Genomic DNA, 17,222 nt, shown 5'->3' with positions numbered 1-17,222 from the left:
CAGGCGGCTGTATTTTCAATCACGTGATCTTTGTACAATGTTTTATCTCGAAAATCAATTTGTCTGTGATATATCTCCCACCTTTCTTGGTGCTGCATTCTAGATGGCTAGTTGTGTATGACAGAACCTAGAGTAGCTTACGAGACGTTACCTTTCCTGGCTTGATCACATCACTTTGAGTAATCCGTTGTGCTAAGGAATAATGTAATCCGATTATTGGGTCAGATGAATCCTGTATCAAGATGAGCCTTTTAGTCAGCGAACGTTGCGTCTTCGGACGAGCACCTTCAGCCTTTGCAGAAAGATAAGGTCTCCATCACTCAGAATCAATACCTACAGAATTTTTCGTTAACCCGCACAGGAGGTAGCAAGTGTGACTCAGCTGGTAAGAAAGGTAAAGACAAATAGTGATTTTTGTTACACACCTTTCACTGATTCAACGCAAAAGTTGGAAAGGGCTTTATGTGACAACAATATATCAGGCTTTGCAGAATTGCTTTCAAATTGTTCGTCATCATTTATATTAAAGCATCCAGCCTTATCTATTAATTGTACATACAGTACAATTTTCAGGAATGTATAGCACATCAGTGAGTCAAAGACGTTCCAAACGACTGTTCTTTACTTGGTATTAAATTATGTGCAGGTTCTGTCTACAATGCCATTCAACATCCAAGTTGTGGTACCCAAATTGTTTTCTTATGGCATACTGTTTGCCTAATCGTACCAATCTGCGCTTAGTATTTGTACCAACAACATGACGGATACTTCGTATCAATCTGCTTAATAGTACATCGGAACTTTCAATTGCTAATGGTGTGTATAATGTAAGTTTTCCTCGCATTTTACTTCCGTTTACTCTGTCCTGGCAAAATGGCTTACTGTCGCTTCACCTACACCTTTTAGTTTACGTTTATGTGTTATCAGCAAATGCGACGAGATACAGTGTCTCGATTTTTTTATGCTATTTCATCGTTACTGATAGGTTCATACAAACACTGCCAAAATTTCATTGACAAATCTTTTTCAAAACGTTGGTCCACGTTTAATTTTTATGAAACATATTAAAATTATCCCCGTGTACACCGTCAAAGATTTTAGGAAATATATTTTATAAAAGACTTTGACAAAGATCTTTTACAGTGTAATAGAGACCTCAGGGGTTAATGAAAACACACACTTTTAACTGAAACGTTAAATTAAGTTACATTTATTAAACACAAATAAATTTAAAAAATAACAGCTGATTTGTTGACACGATACACAGCGGCATCACTGGGGACTGCCAGTAGGGTAGATAAGGACGTCATGAACCTGAAACAAATAACGTTTTGCTTACATATTCACAAGTTTACAAAAACTATTATAGGAGCATTAAAAATAAAGCTGCACTCAACCTGAAGGTTAGGCTGAACACTATCGCGCATTACTAGGAGTGCCAGTATTGAAGGTTGTATGCCTGGTCCTACTTCCTGCCTATGAACTGACTTTACCCAGCCGGAAAGGGGGGAATCTACAGTGGAACGTAGACTCCAAACCATGGTGTAAGTTGGTAAATGGTTCAAATGGCTCTGAGCACTATGGGACTTAACTTCTGAGGTCATCAGTCCTCTAGAACTTAGAACTACTTGAACCTAACTAATCTAAGGACATCACACACATCCATGCCCGAGGCAGGATTCGAACCTGCGACCGTAGCGGTCGCGCGGTTCCAGACTATAGCGCCTAGAACCGCTCGGCCACTCCGGCCGGCTGTAAGTTGGTATTTTCATCTTTTAACAGATTACTCACGTAGATGGAAGAGGTCACAGAAAAATCCTGCGGCCATCTGAGGATCGATCACTGAAGCTTAGCGCTTAAACTCTGGCGTATACTCACCTAACCATAGAACCACTGTGCAAACCATTTTGCGAAATGTCGTCTAAGATTTATAAGCTGTTACAAAATAATATTGAGTTAGTTATCCGTACAGGGTAATAACGTGAATCGAGTCACAACCTGGAACACAGGTGGGCCGACATTCGTGTGGAAAGCTGGTGATTTGATTTGCTATTTAGAGATTTAGTCGTGATCTTAATCACGGCACCAGTGAAAGTCACTTGGCAGATAACTCTCGTTCAACGCATTGAAGACAACGTTGTTACTGTTTCTTCACTCCGAAGACTGGTGTGACGCAGCTCTCCACGCGAGTGCATTCTTTGCATAACTTTTGCAACTGGCGTCCATTTGCAGCTGCTTACACTACTTAAAGCTTGGGCTCCATCTACGGTCCCTCCCCGCCCACTTCCCCACCAAAAACACACACACACACACACACACACACACACACACACACACATTGACAAACTGACGAGTCCCTGTTCCTTGATGTTTGAGCATCTGCCCTATCAACCGAGCCCTTCTTTTAGTCAAGCTGTGCCGTAAATTTCTATTATCGCCAGTTCTGTTCAGTACCTCGTCATTAGTTATTTGATCTATTCATGAGATAGCATTCTCCTGTAGCAAAATGATTTAAAAAGCATCATTTCTCTTATGTCAACTGTTTATAGGCCACGTTTCACTTCCATAAAGGCTACACTCCAGAAAGATTAAATACAAATTGGATAATTGTTCTTCTGAAAGGCAATATTTACTGCCACTGTAATGTTCACGTAGGGCTACACTGTAAAGTTATCGGCATTCATTGCAATCAGTTGCCGGCCGCGGTGACCGAATGGTTCTAGGCACTTCAGTCCGGAACCGCGCGACTGCTACGGTCGCAGGTTCGAATCCTGCCTCGGGCATGGATGTGTGTGATGTCCTTAGGTTTGTTAGGTTTAAGTAGCTCTAAGTTCTAGGTGACTGATGACCTCAGATGTTAAGTACCATTGTGCTCAGAGCCATTTGAACCATTTTTTTGCAATCAGTTGTAATTGCCACCCTCATAATTACACTGTATATTCATAGAGGATAATAGTAAACAAGAAAAATTTACAGAACAAATGCCTACCATCTTATGAAGAGTAATTTGGCTGTGCAGTTGGCGACCACGAAAGAAAAAGCACAACAAATGTTGTGTACCAGAATGGCCCTAGCAGACGTATCGGTCTGTGGATTTTCGTGCATACAGCCTCAATATCAGTCACCTGAGAGCTCGCAGTCGTTCCCAAACTTATATGAGGCATTTTAAGCATCATTAAATGCTAGCAGCAGAACTACTTTTCTAATTTTTTTGTTGACGAACTTCCATTATTTCTTGCTGAGCCACATGCAGTATTCGTTTGATTTTGAAAAGTGAAATCTAAGTAGACGACTGAGCATTATCTGACAGGCTACCTCCGCGTTTCACTTATGTAACCTACTTTTTATCAGAGAATCCTGTAATATAAAGCTTTTCCTTTTGAAAATGGTTGGCATTAGTTGTGCTGAGATTGTTTTTCAATGAAATGACTCTTTCCCTGTAGGCAGCTACGAACAAAAGTGTATGACAGTATATCTAAGATGAATTACTGAATTTTACTACAGAAGGAATCAATTAATATTTATTCTCGGAAAACTCTATTACTGAATTGAGAAATTAAATTCTGTAACGTCAATGCACGGTACCAGTCTTCTCAGGAAGAAACATGTGTACTTACTTGGACTCGAGGGTGCTGCGACAGCATGTAGAGAACGGCTTCAGCCACGTCCTCAGACTCCAGGCAGGGTATCATGTCGTATAAGTTCGGAGGCACTCCTTTGAAGTTCGAGATGAACTCTGTCTTCACAGCTCCCGGAGAAACTTCCTGTTGAAGGATAAGATACTTTTTTTACTAAAAAAAAGGTTAAAACAGCAATCTAACTGCCAAGAGTAAAATCATTTATTTCTTAGTAAACGACACTTGTCATTTCCTGTTCACAGGTCAATGTAATGTGATACTTCTAACACTCACAGTCTTAGACATGTGTTACTACACAAGGATGACTTAAAAATCGGACTAGTCATTTGATGTTACGTGCGCAAAAAATCCATAAGGGACATTATTCTGAAGTTACTGAAGTCGACATTTGGTGATGTGATCGTGAAGTGGAAACCGAAGGGGCAGCTAAATCAAGGCCAGCAGATGTCACGTACTGACGGACAGCGGCCGCCGAGCTTTGAGGAGGGTGGTTCTAAGAACTCGCATGAAACCAGTGGGAGGAATCATTCATGAGTTCAAAGCCCGTCAGCAGTCCGGCCAGCACAACGGCCGTGCGTAGAGAGTTAAGAAGAACGGGGAACAATGGACGAACAGCTCGTCTTACGCCACCCATGTCGGTAGTCAATGCTAAGCTACGCTTGAGGCGGTATAAACGGCGACGCCGCCGGACAGTAGTTGATTGAAAACGAGTAATTTGGAGTGACGAATCGCTGTACCCCGTGACAACCCGATGGAAGAGATTGGGTTTGGCATCAGTCCATGACTTACACCCTTTTTAATAGGAGCGCTTAATTCTTGGCCTTCCACTCTTATTGTTCTCTCTTGGTTCTTGTATGTACTGTATATTACCCGTATACTTATAATGTCATAAGTTGCTCTCGGATATCACTGCCGTGTGCTGTTTGGGACTGTGGACTCACCCCAACACGGATCTTGCTCTTCTTGGCGACCAGGTCCTTCCGCAGTCCTTCGAGAAGCGTCTTGACGGCGTGCTTGCTCGCCGTGTACATCGCTATGGCGCTGTTCGATGGCTGCACGTGGCCCAGTAAGCTGCGGACGCAAGGAGCAGCTGTTATATACGTGCTCGAAGACAGAAAAATGTACTATTTGACATTTAGATTTTAAAAACTAGGAAAGCACCCCAACTCGAATGGTCAAAAAAGCATGAAAATCATTATTAAATAGCAAACACTTTCCTGGTGTTCTGTGAAATATATGCGAGTAATATCAGCGTGAGTCACACGTAATTCTATCTTCGTCTGTGACACTCATTTGTCATATGACGGTGACCTAAGCAGCGGAAAGCCGGTTCGTGCCCAAGTAAGAAATACATACATCTAAAAAAGTTTTACATCACTTCGGTACCGAGAGATCCGGAACCTGTACAGAAATTTGGAATAGAGATCACAGAAGCATCATTTCCGCCATTTATAATGTTCATGAAAACAACAGATTTCATGTTGTACCACCATACAGCGAGACCTTCAGAGGTGTTGGTCCAAATTGTTGTACACACCGGTACCTCTAGTACCCAACAACACGTTCTCTCGCAGTGATGCATGCCTGTATTCGGCGTGGCATACTATCCACAACTTCACCAAGGCACTGTTGGTCCAGATTGTCCCACTCCACTACAGCGATTCGGTGTAGATCCCTGAGAGTGGTTGGTGGGTCACGTCGTCCCTGAACAGCCCTTTTCAGTCTTTCCCAGGCTTGTTCGATAGGGTTCATGTCTGGAGAACATGTTGGCCACTCTAGTCAAGCGATGTCGTTATCCTGAAGTAACTCATTCACAAGATGTGCACGATTGAGGCGCGAATTGTCGTCTACGAAGACGAATGCCTCGCCAATATGCTGCCTATATAGTTGCACTATCGGTCCGAGGACGGCATTCACGTATCGTACAGCCGTTATAGCGCCTTCCCTGACCACCAGCGGCGTACGTCGGTCCCACATAATGCCACCCGAAAACAGCAGGGAATCTCTACCTTGCTGCACTCGCTGGCAGTGTGTCTAAGGCGTTCCGCCTGACCGGGTTGGCTCCAAACACGTCTCCGACGATTATCTGGTTGAAGGCATATGCGACACTCATCGGTGTGGAGGTCGTGATGCCAATCCTGATCGGTCCATTCGGCATATTGTTGGGCCCATCTGTATCGCGGTACATGGTGTCGTGGTTGCAAAGATGGACCTCGGCATGGACGTCAGGCGTGAATTTGCGCATCATGCAGCCTATTGTGCACAGTTTGAGTCGTAGCACGACGTCCTGTGGCTGCACGAAGAGCATTATTCAACGTGGTGGGGTTGCTCTCAGGCTTCCTCCGAGCCATAACCCGTAGGTAACGGTCATCCATTGCAGTAGCAACCCTTGGGCGGCCTGAGCGAGGCATGCCATCGACAGTTCCTGTCTCTCTGTATCTCCTCCATGTCCGAGCAACATCGCTTTGGTTCACTCCAAGACGCCTGGACACTTCCCTTGTTGGGAGCCCCTTCTGACACAAAGTAACAATGCGGACGCGATCGAACCGCGATATTGACGGTCTGGGCATGGTTGAACTACAGACAACAGAGCCGTGTATTTCCTTCCTGGTGGAATGACTGGATCCGATCGGCTGTCGGACGCCCTTCGTCTAATAGGCGCTGCTCGTGCACGGTTGTTTGCATCTTCGGGCGGGTTTCGTGACATCTCTGAACAGTCAAAGGGACTGTGTCTGTAATACAATATTCACAATCAACGTCTATCTTCAGGAGTTCTGGGAACCTGGATGACGCAAAACTTTTTTTGATGTGTGTATATTGCATGATATCAGGAAAGTCTTTCCTGTTTAATATTGTTGTCGTTTTCTAACAAGCACCGACAGAAAATTCAAACGAAAATCATTTTCAGACTCGTAAATGAGTCTGTTCATCAACGTCATTTGTGTGTAAAACTCTGTAGTTGTATACAGTCGGCGTTTGAAGCTGCAGAGGCACAAGTTGCGGAACTAACAATACCTTGCAACACACGATTATGACGAGCATATTCACAGGAGTTACATAAATGAAGTATCGTTCGACAAAAAACTAAACATTTCCTTCAAACGACTTAAGTTAATACATGCAATACAAATAGAGTGATGTGTCTAGAAATAGAAGTTGCTGCGGTACCGTAAGCTGTTCCCCTATTCGTCATACACGTGTGTGTTTCGGTGGAGTAATCAAAACTCAGCAGAATGGAATAGTATGTTTACATGACTGGTCAACCTGTGGGCAGGTTGCATTATTTTCGGCATATACGCCTAAGAGAGCGGTGTTAAAAGCTGCAGTTACCACATTATTCAGATTTTTGCCACGATTTTTGGACCCGGCTGTGAAACATATATGAGGTAATTGTTAAGTTTTTATGAACTAATACCTCTTATGACTTGTGAATCTGCTGGTCATTATCGTTTGTTACAAGCTGTTTATGCATCGGCTTGTACTGCTGTAGTCTTTACTTTCAAATACCTGTTGTACAGAAAAACACTAATTTACAGGTAAATAACCTTGATGGTACTCATTTTTAATGTATTTTAGTCGTTAAAGCTCAGGTACTTCACCTCTTGGTTCAAATGTTCTCTATTAAATATAGGAAAGATTATTGAGTTTAGTGATCGAATAAAACTAAGTTTGTTGAATTTTGCAGAAAGCGTTCAAAATGAAATTGTGAAAAAGTGCCAGCACATACAATGGATGATTCAAAAGTAGTTTTAATTTCATGAGGGCTATGATTTGTCAACCTCCGACGGGCAATGAAATTAAAACGACAGTGAAAGTACGAGGCAGCTTAGTGCAGATTTGTTGCGCATTGTCTGCAGTAAGCCCGTCTATCGCGTTACTTCGAACTTGTCAGTTCTGAGCTCACAATGCGCGCGTAAAGATGCCTAGAAAATAGTAAAGGTCTTATATGTTTGTCCTATGTATACTGAGCGACAAGTGTTGCGTGTGAGCTCATATATGCCTGATATGTTGATTTCATCCGTGGGTGTACCCTGTGTTCTGAGCTTTTCCTGTGTTATGCAGTCTCTCCTGTGTCCATTTGATGTCCCTGTTTCTCTATCTGCGTGTTCTGCAAGGTCTTGTTTGGATAAGGACTGTTCATTCTCTTATCTTGAGATAGCGAAATTACTTCAGATATGAAGTGATGTGTTAACTTGTCAACCGCATCATTTAGTTGCAGATGACATGATAATGTACAGAGGCTCCTGCGCAGTCGTGTAACACAATTTTAAGGTAATGGCAACAACAAACAAAAACTGTCCTTAGATCCGATTTTCTGGATCAGTCATCACTTAAAACCGCCTTTATTCATTTCACAGATGTGAAATGAATAAAACCCTTAGACGATGCTACAAAGGTGCTCAAGCATGTATGGGTGATATAAAAAACAGTGTCTTCCGTAATAGACTGGTCTTATACCCAATAATTTTATCTGTAGACATGGCCAGCTAAAGAGTAGGAAATTCATATGATAACTGCTGTAATCTAATGTTACAGCGATGATACAGAATAGTGATACAAGAGAGACAATGGAGTACAGTATCTCGTCATTCCCTATTCCATGAAATGTTGAGGGTAAGATCAGTATTAAATTTACAGAGGATGTCTATATTGCACTCAGTAAGATACAGAGGGAAACGACGACATTAATGGGAATAGGTATGAGATAATTATTACGTCCAGACTGTTAAATATGTATGGTGTTCTGAAGTAGTTGAGCAGGCTACAAGTAATGGATACCACAGAGAAGGCTACGCCAGTGAACTGCAAATAACGTCGTGTTACTCTCAAGTACAACGTCCGGTGGGCTGACAGACGCTGGGCAAGTAGATGAGAGAACTATTCCTCCGTACCTGCTGATGTGGATGATGAAGCCGTCGTCGACGCCCCGGCTCAGCATGTCCTGCACGGCCTCCCTGGTGCAGATGCTCAGACCCAACACGTTCACGTCCAGGATGCGCTTCCAGTCTTCCGTCTTGCCAGCTGTTTCAACACAAACAAGCGCTTTTCAGGAGGAAAACATCGGCGAGAGTACAATTATAACATGCATGGATGTGTGTGATGTCCTTAGGTTAGTTAGGTTTAAGTAGTTCTAAGTTCTAGGGGACTGATGACCACAGCAGTTAAGTCCCATAGTGCTCAGAGCCATTTGAACCATTTTGAACCAAAAAATAATGTTCAGCTAAGGCTAATCGGTTACACAACAGGACTCTGTTGAGCCCCGACACGCATTCGTTCCTTCCGCTGCTCTAAGCATAACTGCCTGTCGTTTTCTATGGAGCAGTCAAGGTAAGTAGTGTAGTGGTAAGACACTGGACTCACAATCGGGAAGGCAACGGTTCATATCCTCACTCGACCATCCAGATTTAAGTTTTCGGTAGTTTCCGCAAAATGCTTAGGGTGAATACCGGGATGATTCCTTAGAAATGGTACGGTCGATTCCCATATCTGTCCTTCTCCAATGCAAGTTTGTGCCCCCTCTCTTAATGACTTCATCGTCGACAGAACGTTAAACTGCAAAATTCCTTTTTTTCTGTTAAGCTACGTTGAAGATCCGCCGATTTCGTCTTCGACTGGAGCGCAAGAATACGTATGTAGCAAATTGCTCGTCCGCTGACACTACGGTTATCAATTTTGGTGCCATTTATTATAACGTAGGACACAATTCAAGATCCATAAGTTGTCGCACAACGACTAATAGTATATTATTAAAGTGGAAGTTTTGCTTTTTATGACTAGATCTCCAGATTATATAGCTATCACAAGGAATAACGAAATAAATAAATGAATCAGGACAATCGAATAACACAAAAACAAATAAATAAATATAATTAAATAAACAGCACAAAAGGTAACGCACAAAATATAATTTTAAAAAACGAAATACTTGTCTAGCTGCAACCTGACACCAAAAATTCTAAAAACCATACATACGAGAAAATCAAGAGAGTTTCTCAGTTCAGATATTTAGGCGAAAACATTCAGGAAACTGACTTAGAAAACACTTGTTACAAATTCGTCAGCACGAATTGGAAAGAGGCTGCAGGCTTAGAAATACATCAGTAACAAACAAATGCACTTCGAAACACACCAAACTGAGGCACTATAACACGGTCTTTAGATCAAGGTGTTTTATGGGATCTGAAACACTCGTTTTAAACAGAAAGAGAGAGTTTTAAGAAATTAAAAAGTAAAGAGGAAAATTGTAGGTCTAAATTATACTGAAGAAGGAACGTGCAGACGAAGAGCAAATAAAGAACCTGAAAAGAATAACAGAATTTATTCAGATATGAAAAAAACGCAGGCTAAAATTCTATGGGTGTATTGAGAGCTGAAGCAACCAGATAAACTAGATGGATTTGAAACGAAACTCGCCTCGATGTTAAAACTGAAACAATAAAATGGATCGGTGTTGTAAAAGAAGACCTGAAGGAACTTGGAATACCACAACTTGATGTGCCACACGCAAAAATTTTAGACAGAAAATTCACGACTGGATAGTTGGCGCGGCAGTTAAATCCTAGAAGACCGGAACGGTTTCGTCTGACGAGTGGAAAAGCGCCCATTCCGAGAGAATGGAAGTGATATGGGCACAAGGAGAAGCTGAAACAAAACTCTATAAATACCTCTTGTTACTCTGATGAGCCAAAACATAATGACCACCTGCTTAAAAGCTTGTTTGTGTTTGTCCGTCTATGGAGCGATATACATCACAGATTCTAAGCATCAGGGAGGTATGTGGCATTAGATGAAATGAACTCGCAGTGCCATTTGAGTAATTTATTTGAAATTTTGAATGAATGAATGAAAAGCACAAGATCTATTATTTTATTATGGACAACGACAGGCTTTGAGTTATATCCGTCGTTAGGATATTCTTTTTATTCAAGAAGTGATAGACTGGATAGAACGATTTAAAGACCATCGCTGCTGCGTTAACTTTTAAACACATTCATGGCTGACCGTATCATAGTTATTTGTAGAAATAGTCCTGTTTCGGCCTGAAGGAGAACATCAGATTAATCGAATGTATGATATTCTCTATCAGAGAGAGTAGAACTGCTTACACGAAGCTGTAGGGTTTCGTAAATACAATCGCATACTTACACGTCAGATCGCTGTCAATGCCCAAGCCAGCGTTGTTAATTAAAATGTCGACACCAGACAGGTTTTCTTTGATCCACTTGAATGCTGCCACGATGCTGCTCTCGTCTGCTACGTCGCCCTTAATCGCGTGCAGTTTACCAGGAGCGTCCTTCAGTGCTAATGCCTGAAAAATATATGAATAAATAATTAAAAAAACAGCGGATGGAGCGGTGTGACTCGCAAGGTTCAAGAGTCAAAGCTGCAAGGAACAGCTGAGCATGGTTCACAGTAGGAAATGTCGAATGCATCCTTAGCCAGTGCTTGAAGTGACTACTTTAGAGTGGAAGTAGGTAAATGCTTCGATATCTTGAACGATATGCCTTACCTGAAATATGAGTACACAGTGTTTTCACCACTGCGTATCCCTAAACGGTAATAAGTAATAGCTGATATTGTACAAAATAAAATTTAAAAAATGTTTCTCATTATAATGATAAGACTCCTACTTCAGACTCAGTTACCTTCACTACACTCAGTGCTCCGTGTAAACAAATACGGTAAATGGCCACAAATTGTAATCGGGCTTTCCCGTCAAAAAGCCAAAGGTCAAAAAACAAACAAGACAGTTCGCGAACAGCCCAACTACCTACTCTCTACTCAGGAACAGTGCTCAGAGTGCGCAAACCACTACAGAGTGAAAGCCGAAGTCAAAAGTGAAATGAAAGTGAAATCTCTTTTCACTCAGAACTCCATCGACTTTCGAAGATTACTACTACCACCAACATAATGAGTAATGTCAGAAATACAGCGGCCCGGTAAAGGTTTCTGTTTACAGATGTTTACATTTCCTACCAGCAGGGAAACCTTCCACTTGAAGAAAGTGTCATACAGGTTGACTACTTATCTCAGTTATGGCTGTAGTTTCGCGACGAAGAAGCAATGAAAAAATGTTAAACAACAAATACAACTCAATATTGAAAAAGGAATGGTACAATGTCGGTTGACTGAGATGACAGCCCAGATACTGAAAGCAGAGATGAGGAGTAGAAAATATAACAGTATGGGGAAAACATAGTAGAAGAAATAAAGCAATTCTGGTGTCCAGAGAGCAATAGAAACCCGTGACAAGAGGGACATCTAGAGCAGATTCACTCACGTGAAAAGATTTCTGCTGCAAAAGATCCTTTCTTACAGTGCATATTCACACAGAACTGACAAAAAGTTACTGAAGCCGTACAACCGGAGCGCAGTACTGCTTAACAGAAAGAAACCGTGAGGAAAAATCCAGGAAAAAGGAAGACGTAATATTTTAAATGCAGTATCACAGAAGGGAATTAATCATTAAGAGCACAGGTCACCTAGGAACTGAACATGTAAGGGAATGCATTTACTTCGAAGGAAATCTAACAACAGAGGTAAGTGAGTTCGACCACCCTTCCGTTCTACAATACGGAGTTGTGTCTGTCCTGTCCTCCATGGAGGGCATTTATATGCAAATCACCGCATTAATGTACGGTCCCTGACTAAGTGTTGAGTCTAATAGCACCAGTCGCTGGAACAAAAGCATTTCTTAGAAACGAGATAATCCGTTAGCACGTGCAGTACTCATAGGGTCATATTACCCAAAGGTGAAATTGCCATATTGTACGTCCTGCCCTTACATATCACCGAGGTGCAAATGTGGAGTTACAACGAAATGATTAAAACACACTCGAATGAAACAGTGTACAGGCTTGACAAGAGCAACATCTGGGAATACTGCCTCATTTTCGGTGTATCCGCACTACAGTAGTCCAGCATCAAAAGCATCATATGCCAAATAATGGAGCAGGAACATCAACATCGTAGCAGTTCATTGGCGCGCTAATAACAACGTAACACTTCATCTCGGTGCAGGAAATTGATCGTTGGTAGCAGAGTGAAGGCGAATGGTGATACACCGAACATTTAATTTGACCCGCGGTTTGTCAGTCTGGAAGATTATAAAATCAACAGCAGGTCTGGCATAAAGGTTGTCCTGCGTAAAGAAATATACAGCCACATGACGGTAGTGTTTGGTTCTCTTTGGTGGCGGTAGCTCTGACGTAGTACGCCAAACATTCTTCATTCGGACTGCAGTTTTTGTGTCTTGGTCAGGAATTGCAAAGTGATAGACCTCTCTCTTTTCATACCACGTAACGTTTAGAATGAACTTCAGTACTGAGTTTTAGTTATATAGTTTTGATTAAGCACACAATTAGTTTCCTAGTTAATTAGATACATTTTCTTTATTTCAAATTTTGCATTTCAAGAAGCTTAAAGTTTTATTTCCGACACTGTTCACATGTGCAACACAGGGCCAAAATACCGTCAGTTTTGCTCAGCAACTGAACACGACATCTAAAGTAAACTTTATTTGAGGACAAATTTTTTTAAAATCAATTTATCCAGTTTTCGCAAATATAGGTAACTTACAACGGTAGTTCATAAAAAAATACGTTTGGTCACTGTTCCACACGCGTTCCTTTCTTACGTTTTCATCTTTAGTGAACATGTTCTCATCTGCCACAAATGTTTTTGCTGTCTGCATAATAACATGGGCTTCTTCCATCTGTTAGGGGGAAGGCCCACAGTTATATGCCTAGACAAAATGTTAGATTCTTCTTTGAAGGCACTCACGTAATGCTAACGAGCTTTAAAGTCGTCCAAAAGAACAGCTCCACCAGCCTACAGAGCCCACTCTTGAAAGTGACAGTTAGACGATACTGATCCACTGTCTCTAGCTGTGTCAAAACTTTTGAAGGTGACTCTAAGTCTATAGTTTTGGTGTTTAGTTTTCTTTGGGGGGGGGGGGGGGGGGGGGACTGCACCCTGCCTAACCTGCCTCATTGTAAGATTTCGAACGAATATAGCTACCACGGTCCATTAGTTTTCTAAAAGAATATCGACTGTGGTTGTAACAGTCTTCATAAATATTGTCCAATGTCCAGTCATCAACGCTCCATAGCACGCTTGTCGTGGTATTTTTGAAGATGAATGTGCTTATGCACTGTGACTCTTAGTTCCTTCAGTTGGTGGCCGTCACATTTCGGAACTGTTCCTTCACCACCATCAGACTCACAATCACTATTCCTCTTCAATGTGTCGGCGTGAATGTTTGCTTTATACCATGTAATCTGCATGAAAACGACCCATCCCCCACTACAGCTACCTCTCCCAGTGAGTGCAACGTATTCTTTCACGTAGCAGCTTATCAACGGCCATTCGATTTATTGGCTTTCACTCACTCATAGGTGCTGTTAGTACGTGGACTTCTCTATCAAACACACCAACGGTCTTGACTCTCGTTATGTGCACAGATACATCGATGTGAGGGCCGTAGAGTCACCTTCATACCGAACTGGCGGTTACATACTTAGTTTTACAGATGAATGGCATTTATAGCTACTCAGACAGGTCATTCTCAATTCTTAACGATGTATGAACTTCAGACTTTGTGAGTACATCAGGGGATTATTAAAGGGCCATTACTTTTCACAGTACATTCAAACGACCTAGTGGATACCGACGAAAGTTCCATGAGCCATTTCTCTAGTAATACTGTTATTTACAGAAAATACTAGAAAGTTGTAGCGAAATGCAGAAAGACCTACCGAGGTTGGCTCTCAACGTAAAGAAATGTAACTTACTGCAGATAAATAGGCGGCAAGACGCATTATTGTATTACTGCACGACTGCAGAACAATCACTAGAAGTAGTCACATCTATTTATTATGTGGAAGGATGTTCAGAAGGTATGCTCCATCCACATAGAAGATAAATCATAAAACACTCGTGAGCATGGAATCGGTAACAGATAGGATTGTTATAGGGAATTGGGAAGACCCAAAGAAGAGGAGCACATTTCTTCGGTGGTTCATTTAGTAAGCGCGAAAGCTACTCAGAGATACTCATCCAATTCCAGTGACAGATGTTACAGGAGAGTCACTATACTCACGATGAGTTTCATTATTAAAGTTTCGGGAACCTACGTCCGTAGAAATATGAACCAATAAACTGCTTGTTCCTACGCATATCTCACGGAAAGATGATGAAGACAAAATTAGAGATATTGGAGTTCAAACAAACGCTTAACAAGAGTCTTTCTTCCTGCGCAGCATTCGCAAAGGGAAGAAGGAAGAAGGGTTGAACGTTATTAACAGTGCATCTCCAACACACACCATAAGGTGGCTTGCGGAGTGTAGATACAGATCTAGGAGGTCATTGGGCCAATGGCTATTGTGTTCTGTAATCTGTAACAGTTAACATGGAACTGGAAGGCGTACAACAGAGAAAACTGCATGTGGAAGGAGAAGTACAGTACGCAGAACAAAGGAATGATTATTTTGCGTGTAATACACTACTGGCCATTAAAACTGCTACACCACAAAGATGACGTGCTACAGACTCGAAATTTAACCGACAGGAAGAAGTTGCTGTGTTTCGAAACTGATTAGCTTTTCAGAGCATTCACACAAGGTTGGCACCGGTGGCGACACCTACAACGTGCTGACATGACGAAAGTTTCCAACCGATTTCTCATAAACAAACAGCAGTTGACCGGCGTTGCCTGGTGAAACGTTGTTGTGATGCCTCGTGTAAGGAGGAGAAATGCGTACCATCACGTTTCCGACTTTGATAAAGGTCGGATTGTAGCCTATCGCGATTGCGGTTTATCGTATCGCGACATTGCTGCTCGCCTTGGTCGAGATCCAATGACTGGTAGCAGAATATGGAATCGGTGGGTTCAGGAGGGCAATACGGAACGCCGTGCCGGATCCCAACGGCCTCGTATCACTAGCAGTCGAGATGACAGGCATCTTATCCGCATGGCTGTAATGGATCGTGCAGCCTCGTCTCGATCCCTGAGTCAACAGATGGGGACGATTGCAAGACAACAACCATCTGCACGAACATTTCGACGACGTTTGCAGCAGCATGGACTATCAGCTCGGAGACCGTGGCTGCGGTTACCCTTGACGCTGCATCACAGACAGGAGCGCCTGTGATGGTGCACTCGACGACGAATCTGGGTGCAAGAATGGCGAAACGTCATTTTTTCGGACGATTCCAGGTTCTGTTTACAGCATCATGATGGTCGCATTCGTGTTTGGCGACATCGCGGTGAACGCACATTGGAAGCGTGTATTCGTCATCACCATACCGGCGTATCACCGTGCTTGGTGGTATGGGGTCCCATTGGTTACACGTCTCGGTCACCTCTTGTTCCACTTTGAACAGTGGACGTTACATTTGAGATGTGTTACGACTTGTGGCTCTACCCTTCATTCGATCCCTGCGGAACCCTACACTTCAGCAGTATAATGCACGACCGCATATTGCAGGTCCTGTACGGGCCTTTCCGGATACAGAAAGTCTTCGACTGCTGCCCTGGCCAGCACATTCTCCAGATCTCTCGCCAATTGAAAATGTCTGGTCAATGGTAGCCGAGCAACTGGCTCGTCACCATACGCCAGTCACTACTCTTGATGAACTGTGGTATCGCATTGAAGTTGCATGGGCAGGTGTACCTGCACACGCCATCCAAGCTTTGTTTGACTCAATGCCCAGGCGTATCGAGGCCGTTATTGCGGCCAGAGGTGGTTGTTCTAGGTACTGATTTCTCAGGATCTGTGCACCCAAACTGCGTGAAAATGTAATCACATGTCACTTCTAGTACAATATATTTATCCAATGAATACCCGTGTATCATCTGCATTTCTTCTTGGTGTAGCAATTTTAATGGCCAGTAGTGTAGGTAAGAAAGAGAGCAATGAGTGTCACCTAGTAGTTGAAAGAGAGAGAGTACAGAAAGAAATGGACTGAGTGGTTGGGTTACGGGAGGTGTGTTTTCTGGGGAACGCCCACCTTGACCCTGTCGACCCTCCTGGCCAGGCCGACGACGGTGAGTCCGTGTCTGAGCAGCGCCTGTGTGATGGCGGCGCCGATGCCGGAGCTGGCGCCAGTCACCAGCGCGACGCGGCCTGCGTACGTCTCGATGCCCATGCCTGCTGCTGTTGGCTGCACTGATGCGACTGACTACCAAGGCCGGCCCTACTCCCTTCATATAGACGCGATCTCCGGCGTCGGGGAAAAGTGCTGCGTCACCATCATTCCCCTCCACAGCGACAACTCGAGCTCCACCCGGCTACACTTTGACTGATAAGGAAGGCGGAGATCCGCACACTCCCTCTGGAACTACCTTATCGCCATTTGTCGGCCGGCTCCACAAGTATGCAACTTGACTGATAAGGAAAGCAGATCTGTACACTTCCTGTGGCCTTGTCTTACTGCCACCTGTCCGTCGCACATCTCACCAATGTGTCGGGTGGTAGAGGAGTAATGTAGCACGATAATGAACTAGCTGTGAAATACTGTGTTTTGAATGGCACTTAACTTCAAAAATTTAAATACCTCATAGATATCATTCAAACTAAAGGA

At 42.9% G+C, this 17,222-nt stretch overlaps 1 protein-coding gene across 1 annotated transcript in view; it reads right to left on the bottom strand.

The window, feature by feature from the left end:
• LOC126455531 (dehydrogenase/reductase SDR family member 11-like) overlaps window positions 1-16,843 on the bottom strand; it is a 105,333-nt gene extending 88,490 nt beyond the window's left edge. The window contains exon 1 of the mRNA XM_050091283.1: window positions 16,650-16,843. Coding sequence (XP_049947240.1) covers window positions 16,650-16,787 — 138 coding nt within the window. The 5' untranslated portion in view covers window positions 16,788-16,843. The remainder of the gene's footprint in view (window positions 1-16,649) is intronic.
• Window positions 16,844-17,222: the final 379 nt, after the last annotated feature.

Source organism: Schistocerca serialis, chromosome 2 (assembly GCF_023864345.2).
Source record: "Schistocerca serialis cubense isolate TAMUIC-IGC-003099 chromosome 2, iqSchSeri2.2, whole genome shotgun sequence".
NCBI lineage: Eukaryota > Metazoa > Arthropoda > Insecta > Orthoptera > Acrididae > Schistocerca > Schistocerca serialis.
Note: the sequence above shows the minus strand (reverse complement) of the source record. Positions and strands in the feature narration are given on the sequence as shown.